The sequence below is a fragment of the Molossus molossus genome, unplaced genomic scaffold (genome assembly GCF_014108415.1).
Source record: "Molossus molossus isolate mMolMol1 unplaced genomic scaffold, mMolMol1.p scaffold_m16_p_23, whole genome shotgun sequence".
In the NCBI taxonomy this organism is placed as follows: Eukaryota; Metazoa; Chordata; class Mammalia; order Chiroptera; family Molossidae; genus Molossus; species Molossus molossus.
The window spans coordinates 14648795-14661486 of NW_023425359.1; the positions used below are offsets into that span (position 1 = coordinate 14648795).

General features: G+C 35.5%; 1 protein-coding gene across 6 annotated transcripts in view; it reads left to right on the forward strand.

Moving 5' to 3' along the window:
* Window positions 1-12692, forward strand: part of ENAH (ENAH actin regulator) — a 126177-nt gene that overhangs the window by 88565 nt on the left and 24920 nt on the right. For all 6 annotated transcript variants that reach the window (XM_036277680.1, XM_036277684.1, XM_036277679.1 and 3 more), the window contains one exon: window positions 4698-4782. In XM_036277680.1, the coding sequence (XP_036133573.1) occupies window positions 4698-4782 (85 nt within the window). The remainder of the gene's footprint in view (window positions 1-4697; window positions 4783-12692) is intronic.

Below are 12692 nucleotides of genomic sequence, written 5' to 3' on the forward strand. Positions count from 1 at the left end.
TTCAAGCTGTGGTACATACTAATTGCACATTTCCATACTTTTTGTTTCCTTAGGCCATAGTCTGGTTTGTGGTATTTAGGATATACAGCAAGCTACTGTTTTATGTTGTGATATTTGTTGTGGTTCATGTAGGTGATTTGGTCAGCTCTTAGTGAGGATTTAGTTAGAGTTAGGATCTTAAAACGAATTCTTGTTCACTTTCAACATGAATGAGAGTGGTTTTTTTTGTTTTTGTTTTTAACTATTTTGTTTGAGAGCAATATTTTAATTTGGAATTTAAGGGAAATATGTCCATCTTACTGTGATTTGGGGAATATAAATGTGCCTTATTGGAAGGGGGCTTTTGCTTGAGTTAATTTGCCGGTGTGCACGTTGTCAGGAAGATGTAAGCTCTTACTTGCTTTAATAGGTTGATTTCTCATCAACAGCCTCCTTCATTCAGTAGTTTAGGAATCTGTGGCTTAGGAGTGTTTACTTTCACTCTCATATACACAGGTGTGCACATATATGTATTGTTTGTGTAGACAAACCAGATATGTCATGTAGCCACCCCACATTCAGATGCATGCACATCCTTGTCCTTCCACAAGGATATATCTACACACACACACACCCATGTCCGAATTCTTTTTATTCTCATTTGATTCTAAAACTTTCTGTTTTGAAAACCCAAGTTTAGAAAGTAACTTTCAAATCTAAGAACCTCTTTATTTTTTAAACTCATGTATACTTTTTTTGACTCATGTATATCTGGCCAGATTTTTTAATGAGAGATAAAATTATAAGGTGATAATAATATTGCTAAAATTTTATATGAACAGCTGTGTATATGTACTTTATTGATGTGACTCAGTTTTTGATGTGATTCTTCAGTATTACTGGTATTATTTCTTTGTAAAGAGAATTATTTTAAAATTTATGTACTTGTTGGTTTAGGCAAAGAAGCATGTGTTTTAAGTTTCCAAAAATGAAAATCCTAGTGTATTTCTTGGTATATTTCATGATTACTCCAGGTGACACAGTTACAGCAGGGAGCCTGTTGTTCAGCTCTTTATAAATCCCCCCTTCTCCCCAGAATCCACAATTAATCATTGCAGATTAAGTGTTTCATCAGTAACTCTTATTTCTGAAATTCCTGCCTCCTCTTGGGGCTTCTTCCAGGCCCTCTTTTGAACTAGCCAGGAATGATTATTCATATTTGTGTTTTTAGGACTCTTTAGTCTTTTTGAAAACCTACTTGATGTTCTATACTTGATACTGAATATATTGAGTTCTTCCTGAAGAATAATAGGTAGAGTTTACCCAATTGCAGAGAAAAGTTTGATTTAGCCTTAATAAAAGTGAATTTTTAAGTTGTAAAATTATGTGTTAAAAAGCAGATTTCCCCCATTATTATCTTGAATTGTACAAACAATATAATTACCACATTGCTAAGTATAAACTTGATTGTATTGTGTATAATAACACCTATTTGTCTTTTGGTCCTGTGTTTTTAAATAGTCTGTGGCTAAGTGTGAAACTATATTTGTGGAAATTAAAATGTTACAAAGTAAGTAAAATGTGCTTTAGCCAAGACTCAACATTGAAGTCAAGACTGGTTTAGAGAGAGATTCTAGAATAGACTCTGACTTCCATCATTTATAGGATACCACTTCAGCGACATGGACACATTTTCTTTATTAGAAACTGTAATTCACATACTTTGCTATATGAATTCTAGCCAGGCCAAATTAAGATCAACCATTGTTTTTGACTGTGGTAATAAAACAGAAAACGAATCAAACTAACCCTCAAATAGCTGTTGTTCTTTATGATAATATAGTAGGAACAAAGCAGGTTTACCTCTTTTTTTTTTCCATAAGAGAACTGTTAACCGCCACATGATACTCATAAAATATTGTCATTTACCCACTGGTTATGAAAGGACCTTTTTTTGCATCCTGTGGGATTACAAACATTCATGTGGGAATATCACCTACGTGAAGTGAGTGATAGTCATATTCCAGAACATACGGTGGCAGCTAACAGCATGGCTGGATCTTAGTTGCTGCTTCATGTGGGTGGTGCCTTTGGTGTAATTTACCAATGGTCTAATCCAGCAGAATGCTTGACAAGAAGAAAAAACGTAACTGTGTACCTGAAGCTCATAATTTACTTAGAACTCTTTCATTTAATGCTTATATTTATATTACTTTTTAAATGCACATGATTTTCAATGTGCTCATTATTGTGACTACGATACTGATGAAGAAACAAACACAACAACCAGATTAAATATAGATGTGGGAAAATGCCAAGGGGGATGCTTCTCTTCTGTCCCCCATTTAAAGGATGTCTGTGGAAAGATAAATGGCCCATTATCACAAAGAACCATGTAGAAAGAATTTTAAGAGTTGTTCTTGGATCAAACTCACCTTCCCCCATTTAAAAAGGATCTTCCATGATGTTTTTCTTTGTTTCTCAGCTGCATGACTTAATGGTAGTTTTATAATTAATGATGTCAGCCAAGAAATAAACTTTTAAAACAAGTTTTCTAAGTAAACTTTGAACTAAAAAAAAAAACAAAACAAAAAACCAAAACAGTTTCCGTGAATTGTTGAAAGACACTTTTTCTCATTCAGGTTCTTTTGTGAGTTATATCAACTTGTTAGGTTTTTTTTTTAAAAGAAAACTTGTTAAATAAAACCAATGGAATTGAGTTGACACTTTGACACCTTTTTCTTGAATTTATATATTGAGTTACAACTTATGTTGATAGATTTTAATTGGTGAGTTTAGTCTGTTAATATTGTTGAGATATAATGCCTGCCATAGATGTAGTACTACGATTGCATTCTTCTTTGAGCTGGACGCCAAGGAAGTGTAACCTACTGACATCCAGCTTTTAATGATGAGCAGCCTGAGGTTTTCACTTAAATACGTAAACATTATTTTATAAAAATAGTTAAACCAAAATAGCCTTGTGAGTTGCCCATTTAACATTTTTTGATAAATATAACTTTGGATATATAAAAAGTTTCCCCCAAATAATTTTTATTTTCTCAGTTACCTTCCTACCTACTTCTGCCCCAAAGGACAAGATGTCTTTTCCCTGTAAAGTATTAAACATTAATGAATGGCTTAATATGACAGTATTTTTACATTACTGTGTTAATTTCTAAAGAAGGAAAGAATTCCAGTCTGTTCACTAGCCAAGTTACATAGTTTCATTTATGCATACTTTTACGTGTGTATTTAATTTTAAAAGTTTTTTTTATTTTTTGTTACTGATTACATGGGGTTGGTGTATTTTTATATTTTCTTTATGTGGTTCTCAAAATAGCAAACTCTTAAGAAATCTAAGAAATATATCACTGCAATTGCCATCTAATTTGTCTTCAGAGGACAAATTAAATGATTAATGTAAAAATATATGTAAAGAGATAAGGAAAAAATAGTAGGTAAGTTCAGATCAAATTATTTGTTTTTTTCCACACCTGGGATAAACCAGTTCTATATTTCATTCGAATGAACCTTATTCTTCTGGTTGAGAAGTCTACTCCACTAGTATAAAATAGTTTGAACTGTTACTTTGTAGATTGTAAAAATTAACTTTAGAAGCATTTATTTATTAACTTTTTTTATATTATTGGTCTATGAAACACTTAAGATACCTGCTAGGGGCATTTGCTGGCATACTAGAATTCACAGATATGCAAGCATATTATTACTCATATCTTTCTCCCCAAGAGTGAAACAATTATTTCTTTATTCTCTTATTTACTGGATTAGATTTCAAAACTGTTCTGTTGTAACCCTCGGCATTATATATTAGGTCCAGTATTTATCTCATTTTATGACACATTTAATTTTTATATCCAGCGATATTAAAATGTCCCGTAATTTAGCTGCATTCTTTATCAGATGCTAAAAATGGGTCTGCCTTGTACATGATATGTGGGAATGGATGATCATTAGTTTTTCATGACAGAACCATGTTGATTTGAATGCAGGTTTTGTTTTGTTTTGTTTTTATACCCCAGATGAAAAGTTAAGATTGCCTTTGTTTCGTTAAAAATTCAGATAAATAGGTTAATTATATATTAAGTTTAGCAAATGTTTTTTTTTGTTTGTTTGTTTGTTTTTGTTTTTTTTTTTTGTTTTTTTCACCAGTGCTCAATGCCAGGCCATTAAATAAGAATGGCAGCTTAAATTGAGCAAATTTGATAAATGCATTAGCATATATCAGTCTAGTAATAAGGTTCTCATGCTCTCTCTCTCCTGTTTTTCATTTCCAGTGTTCTATTTAGGTGAGTTTTTGAATTCTGATTTTTCATTTAAGTTCTCCCTCCCCACTTCATGAATAAGTACCCCTAAGAGAATGTCTCATTGTCTTAGAAAATGTCAAGCTCAGGCACCTATCCAGATGCCCATCAAACACTTGTTTTACTCAAGCTCTTCATATATATAAATGTTCATCTTTCCTTTATTGTTGATGTTTTTCATTTGTTTCAAGTAAGCCTTTGGAGGTGATGACAGTATTATGTTGCAGTCTTTCATTTGCTGTTGTGTTATGTAAAGCTTATATTTTATTTTGCTAAACAAAAAGAAGATACATTTGCAAATATGTGATGGTTTTATGTTATTCTCATGGTTTTATCTCTAGCCAGCTAAATATCAAGATTATGTTCATCTATAATGTTTTCCTCCCTTTTTAGGGCCAACATTGCCTAGACAAAATTCACAACTACCTGCCCAAGTTCAAAATGGCCCATCACAAGAAGAATTGGAAATTCAAAGAAGGTAAATTTGCCAGTTATTGTTTATACTTTTTCATTCTGCTGTGGAAGACCAAACTGTGACCATCCTATTATTGAAAATGGATTATGCCTCGTCAGTCATTTGAAAGTTAGAACTTTTATTGATACTATTAAGTTTTAGAATCTTCATTAATAAACGAGCAGATTCTTTTTTTTTTTTTTTTGAGCAGATTCTTGTTATGCTGTTCAAAAGATGTTATTAAAAGTTTATTATCTGCTTAATTGTAAAAATCATACTCATGTAAGTTTAAATATTTTAAATAACATAAAAATATATTTATACTCCAGGAGTCTTTTTTTTATAGTAGTTATAAATTAATCTGTGATCATTATGGCTTTCACGTGACTAACTTGGATCTTAAATTTTCTTAACATGTGTCATGTTTCCCTGAAAAACAGTCAAAGGAATCTCTTGCCATGGTTGCATGTCCGCTGTTTTGGCGTAGAACTATTTATATCTTGAGGATGGCCCTCCAGGATCTCCCAAAATAATTTGGTGGGGGCACAGCCTATATATTCACATAGATCACTCCTGAAATGGCCTTCAAATTTGGGGAAAATCTAACTCTTTTGAGTGATGCTGTAATTAACATTTTATAAATAAAATTACATTTCTGTAGAAATAAGGAAAGCTTAGATATAATAATTTCAGTTCCATATTGAGAGTTTTAAACATAGAATAATTCTAAGAGTTAGAAACTAATGATATTGTACACGTGCACACGCGCGCGCACACACACGCTCACCCCCAGGAAAGTAATTAATAAAAAATGATCATAGTATTATTGGGACTAACACATTTATAGAAAACTAGGAAGAACCAGGAGAAAACCCAAAACATAATTCATAATTTCGGTTAATACAGAGTGGGCAAGTAAGTAATCTGAGACGTGCTAGAGGCCAGGACAATGCAGAATAGAAACAGAAACCATCTAAGGGACTGCTGGCTTGTTATGGGTCACAAATGGGTGATCCACCGCACAGAAGGTTTCCAGGAACTCGCAGCATGCAGTTTTAGTTGGAAATGAGTATTGTTATGAAAACTCCATGCCTCAGATATTTTTCTCCAAAGTGCCAGCCCTAGCGGTGCTCGTCTGGACTTCAGGTTTTTCTGTTTGTAAGTAGATACTTAAGGGTTTGAAAATTGGAGATGCTGTTTATATAACTTACTTGTTTAGTTGAAGACTTTAGCTTAGTCATTTTGAAGAGTGAAATCCACATTTCTGAAAAGTTGGTATGGATTTGTAAATTTTTTTCTGTCCACAGCCAAGCATAGTCTCTTCTTCTTTTTAGGTAAACCTTCCAAATCAGTTTCTCTCTCAATATTAATTGTATCTCTATTCCTTCACTCTCCACCCATTTTCTTTTTAATCTCATGAAATTTGCTTTGTGTCTCCACAAATCCGCTAGACATGCTGCTTCACTTCTAGTTTAAGTTTTCTACCTTCCTTTTGATACTTTAGTGTCTCTTCTTTTTTGTTGTTCTTCCTTTCTGTACCTTTTTTTGTTGTTGTTAAATACATGAGGCCTTGCACGTAGCTATCCTTTTTCTCCCTGTACACAGTATACTCTTTGAAAAATTGATGATTTGGTTGGATATTGTAGTGTTCTCTTAACTCTTTTATGCCGATGGCTTCAAAATCTACAGCTCTCACTGTGATCATGCCCTTGAGGTCCAGGCCCATATTTCCGTTTAAATGCGGTGAGGTGTGGATCCTTTTGAGAATTTGGTGAAAGCAGTAGACTGCTGCCTTTTTCTATCCAGCCACCAACCCTTCAGATATCTGTGTGTGTACACACATGCGTTTGCATTTACATGCAAACCTGCATACTGTTTCAGAGGGTCACAGATCCCCTAACTTCCACCAGTGAATCCTCAATGAGAATTCCTGTTGTAGAGCTCATCCATTTGGGTATCCTACTGACATCTCAATTGTAACCTTTATGATTTCATTCTTAATGCGCAGTCCTTCTTCTCTTTCATATTTCTCCTAAAATTTTAGCTTAGAGAGTCTGTAATTATCTTCACTCACAGTCTTCTATACTTCGTTATTTCTTTCTCTAAAAGCCTTTTGAATTTACTTTTCTCACATTCTCATTACTAATAGCTTTCTCCAGTATTTATTCTCTTAGGTACTGCTATAGTTTTTTAGGTGATTTTTATGTCTTTAAGCAAGATCCCTTTCCATTATTCCTACTTTACTTTGCCAGGTTAATTTTTTAAAAACATTTTGCACACAGCAAAGCAAATCTCCAACAGTCCAGGAGGGTCTAAAACAGTCAGATAATTTGCTGAACAAATGAAACACTTTTTTTTTTTTTAATCCTCACCCGAGGACATTTTCCCATTTTTTGTTCAGATAGAGTGGGAGGGGGAGAGAGAGAGAGAGAAAGAGAAAGAAACATCGACGTGAAAGAGACACATTGAGTGGCTGCCACCCGCATGACCAACCAGGGCTGGGGACAAACTGCAACCGAGGCACGGACCGCCTTTAGCGGGAACCGAACCCGAGTTGCTCTGGACCGCGGGCCGACGCTCTAACCACCGAGCCAAACTGGCCACGGCACAAATGAAACACTTTTAAACATTTTTACTTTTAGTGCTTTTGATGGCTTCCTAATAACACTAAGTAATATGTTTATGTTTTTCTGTTTCTTGATTAATCAAGTTGTAGATAGTAGCTATTGACTGTCTACAATGAACAAGAAAGATTTCTTCACTTACCAAACACTGAGGATTTAACCAGGGAGAGTTGGATTTGGGTCTGACCTAGGGCCCTTGAGCCTCTCTCGTGAGGGCCTGGGCTTTAAAATAAAATAGCTGATCCTCTGTGGTGTATAAGTACTTATGTAAAATACCATAAAAATGACAAATGAAAAAGACATACAAAGTAAGTCTTTTTTTGTTGTTGTTAATCTTTACCCAAGGATATTTTTCCATTTATTTATTTGTTTAGATAGAGTGGAAGGGGGGGAGGAGGAGAGAAAGGGAGACAGGGAGGAAGAGAGAGAAACATGAAGTGGTTGCCTCCCACATGATCTCGACCCGAACCAGACATTGAACCTGCAACCTAGGTACATGCCCTGGTCTGAGAGCGGATGCACTAACCACTGAGCAACTGGCCAGGGCTATCAAGTTTAATTTTTAATGAAGTTGAGCCCTGGCCGGTTTGGCTCAGCAGTTAGAGTGTCGGCCTGTGGTCCTGAGAGACCCAGGTTCGGTTCCCCCTAGGGGCACGTACCTCGGTTGCAGTTTGTCCCCAGCCCTGGTTGGGTCATGCGGGAGGCAGCCACTCATTGTGTCTCTTTCATGTTGATGTTTCTTTCTCTCTCTCTCTCCCTTCCTCCCTTTCTCTTCCTCTCTCCTTCCCACTCTATCTGAACAAAAAGTGGAAGAATGTCCTAGGGTAAGGATAAAAAAAATTTTTAATAAGGTTGAAATTAAGTTGATAAAATGAATGTTTACTTTAGATATAAATCTTGCAAGTTCAATACTTTTACAATAGTAACATGATGATAGTATAGTTTAGTTTTCTATTCATATATGTATCACTTCTAATACAATTTTTGATTCCTACTCATTAATATTTGGTTTCCTTGCCTGACTGTGATGAAAAAACATATTCTGAGTAACATGAGTCAGTCTTATGTTAGTCTCAACATAGAACTTAATTTAGATAATGTGTATAAATAGCTTGCCAATCACCACTACTACCTGAAACTTATAAAAGGGGAATAATAATCTTAGCATAGAAACGGGGAGTTGGAGCAATGAAAGTGTACAGGTCTCAGCTTAGTCTTCAGAGGCAGGATGGACCTCGAGTTGACCGCCTTCTCCTGTAAGTGTTGCCCGTCTCAGGTGCTTCCTAATATTAAAACTTGGTTATTTTGTTTAGTTTTTTCAGTTTTCATTTGTTTACTAATAGAGATGTGAAATTCCCACATTATATTATGAAAACATATTTATTCATTTTTTTCTGACAAATGTCAGTAATATTACAGTGTTATGAATGTTATCAACCCAGAACTTTTCTTCCTATCTTTTGTTTGCTTATTTTGTCAAAATTTAAACCACTCTTTTATTTCTTTATTTGTTATAGGTAAGGCTGAGTGAAATGCAGTTATGAATATTGTTATTTATATTTGGCTTGCTTAAAAAAATCAATCTTTGAGTCAACATAAACCAAATATGCGTTTGAATATATATATAAAAGCTATTAATCTCGTTGATCAGTGCTTTGTACATTTCTTTATATTTGGGGATACTTCTTTTGGAGGAGAGAAATAGATAATTTGGTGGTGGTGGGAACTATTTCTGATATTATTTTTTAAATATTCGTGGCTGTACAAGCAGAAAAAGACAAATACCACATGATCTCACTTATATACGGAATATAATGAACATAACAGTCTGAGGAATACAGTAGACCCAGACACATGGAAGTAGGGCACAGACTGACATCCCTCAGAAGAGGGGATGGGGGGATGGGGGGATGGGAAGAGATAAACCACAGAACTTATATGCATGTGTGCATGACCAATGGACATGGACAACTAAGCCGGGGACAGGGTGGGGGTGGGGTGGGGTGGGGGGTACCAATGGGGTAAAAAGGTAAAATATCTGTAACAAAAAAATAAATAAAAATTCATTAAATAAATAAATAAATAAATAAATAAATATTCGTGGCTGTAATGTTGGTCATTAGCACTATAATTGTTTCTGAGAAAATAGATTTTTTCAGATTATTTTGAAATGCATTTTCTCACTTCAAAAACAGAAGTCTGCCAGAATTTTTTCATAGTTCAGAATTAGGGCTTTTATACTTCAAAAAGTCTCCAGATGATTCTACAGAGTAGGACAAAAGTAGGTTTATAGTGGTGAGTATGCAAAACAGAGTTCATTCATTTATTAATATTTATTAAATGTTACGTTGTTCTCCACACAAACAACTGTATTAGTGAGTGGAGAGAACAGTCTGTTGTAGGTAGAACTCGAGGAAGAGGAGTCACGTGTCTCCTGTCTGTGAGTCGGCAGTGTTACTTCTAAGAAAAAGTGGGTTAATGCGTTTCTAAACCGTCCCATAAAAATGTATTCAAAGCCCCACTATAGAGGACACGGAAGTTGGTAGTTATATACCATCCAGTTTAGGTGAAAATTATTCCTGCCATTAAAGATTTGTAGCCCTAAAATTTTCTGTTTGACACATTACTTTGGGAAATACAGTTAGATGCGCATCAATTTAGTGAGCAGGCTGAAAATTAGCTAGGACTCTTTCCTTTCTTACCCTCAAATCAAGAAAATACCCAGTTAGCAGAGTGTCCCACAGCTGTATGAACTGTGTACTTCAACCATCTGTCAGTGAACTTGGGAAATCTCTCTGGCATTGTGCTCTTTTCTTACATCAGTAGACACTCTTTATCTTTTTTTTTTTTAACTTTTTTTTTTTTCTTTATTGATTTTTAGAGAGAGAGGAAGGGAGAGATAGATAGAAACATCAATCAGAGAGAACATTGATTGGCCGTCTCCTGCATGCTTCCTGCCCTGATCAGGAATCGAACTGGCGACTCTCTGTGCGTGGGTTGATGCTCAACCAGTGAGCCACACAAGCTAGGCGATACTCTCTGTCTTTTACAGACTAAAACCCTAGAATATTATGACATATGGAACAATCTTCTGAAGTCAGGACACCCTTAGTTGTAAAGGCCCATCATTCGGTAATTTTTTTTTTTTTTTAATTCTCATCCAAGAACATTTTTTTGTTCAGATAGAGGGGAAGAGAGAGAGAGAGAGAGAGAGAGAGAGAGATAGAGATAGAGAGAGAGAGAAATATCGACGTGAAAGGGACACATCGAGTGGCTACCACCCACACAACCCAGCCAGGGCCAGGGACAAACTGCAACCAAGGTACGTGCCCTTAGCGGGAATGGAACCCGGGTCTCTCTGGACTGCAGGCCGACGCTCTAACTGCTGAGCCAAACAGGCCAGGGCTCGTTCAGTAATTCTTTTAGATTCACTTCACTCATACCTGGCCTTCTTCCTGTGACTTCAACTTTTTGTGTTTAAAAGCATTGTATTTCATCCGGCTGGCATAGCTCAATGGTTGAGCATCAACCCATGCACCAAGAGGTTGCCAGTTCTATTCCCGGTCAGGGCACATGCCCAGGTTGTGGGCCAAATCCCCAGTGTGTGGCATGCAGGAGGTGGCCAATGGATGTTCTCTCTCATCGATGTTTCTCTCTCTCTTTCTCTCTCTCTCTCTCTCTCTCTCTCTCTCTCTCAAGCCAATAAAGAAAAATAAATAAATAAAAGCATTGTATTTCTTAGAGAAGCAGCCATTAACTTGGGGGTTAAAAAAAACTAAGAGTGAAAAATGAGGTATAGTCTTAGAATGCTATGTGGTTCAACTGTGAGCAGTATTTACATTGCCATGTGAATCATAAATGCAGAATATTGGTTTAACCAGCAGAAATCAGTATTCTCCCATGACTGTATTGGAAGAAACTTGTGTGTAGAGAGGGAGTTGGAGAAGACATCTTCTTATTAGAAAGTTAGTAGATAATATCTAAAGTGAAAACATCAGAAACATCCAGAGTTGACAGTAATTGTCTGATGTGTTGGAAATGGGTGGGAGGGTTGGAGCATTGAACTACTACTGGTTTTGTTATATTAAAAACCCTGTGCTTATATTATTTGGAATAAATGAAAATGTAGGAGGTGGCACAGAGATGTGAAAGGACCCAGTAACCTGGATCTTTTCATCATTAATTACTCAATGTAGCTACTAAAGTGATCTAAAGTGAGGCACTTTCCCTGAGCTTCTGTATTCAGATATATTCTAATTAGAAAAATATGGGTATTTCGTTTGCCTTTTGGACCCAATAGATTGCTTAGAGTATTACATTTAAAATGCCCTTTTAAAAAAAAGACATGTTGTGTGTTTTCAATTTAATATAGCTGAGTTTATTCATTAGATGCAGGTTATTAAAAAAATAATAAATGACTTTGTCTGTCTAGTTTATTTTTTAAAATAGTCTTCTGAATATATCTAATTTCTTGCCCTCATCTCTGCAATGATACCGTCATTCCTCAGAAACTTGGTAGCTAGCGGTGTATCAAAAAGCACAATGAAGGGAGTACTGTATCCTAAAAATCTGATTTGATTACTTAGTAGTCAGTGCCCTAAACAATTACTACTCATAATAAGCACTAGCATAGGTTTCTTCTGGTTTTCTCTTGCAGTTATTGTTAAGTATGGTGATCTGTTCAGAGAGAGGCTTTGTGTTTTTATGAGAGAAGTGGGATTAATTTACTCATCAAGTGGGCTTTGTGTTATGGTCAGTTTAGGAAGCATGAAGGGGAGAGATGACTGGAAAGGTAATTGATTTACTGATGCTGCTGGGAGGAATGAAGGATCGCATAACATTCTGTCACTTAGTTCTACCTATAAGGCCAACCCGGCCAGTTTATTAGCCAGGCTAGGGAAAGTCCCAATTTGAAATTTCTAAATAATTATTATTAGAGCTCACAGCTATGGAGTGGTCTGATGTTCCAGGTACTTTTTAAAGGAATTTTAAGACATTACTTCATTCACAATGCTGTGAAATAAATATGTGTAAGATGAGGATACTTTTTTATTTTTTGGAGAGTTAACTTTTATAAGCAAGGATACCATTTAGGTCCAGGTGGGGACTTGGGGACATTTTTTATGTATGTGTATGGAAGGTAATAAGCAAATTGTGTGTTTTAGAGCCACATACAATAGGCCTCTTAGGTTTTTAATACAAGAAGAGTAGTCAGGATTTAAATTTACCAGATTTGAAGTGAGTATATATCAGATATGAAAGCGTCACGATTTTGGTGCCATACTAGAAAAACGGACCTATGAACCAACA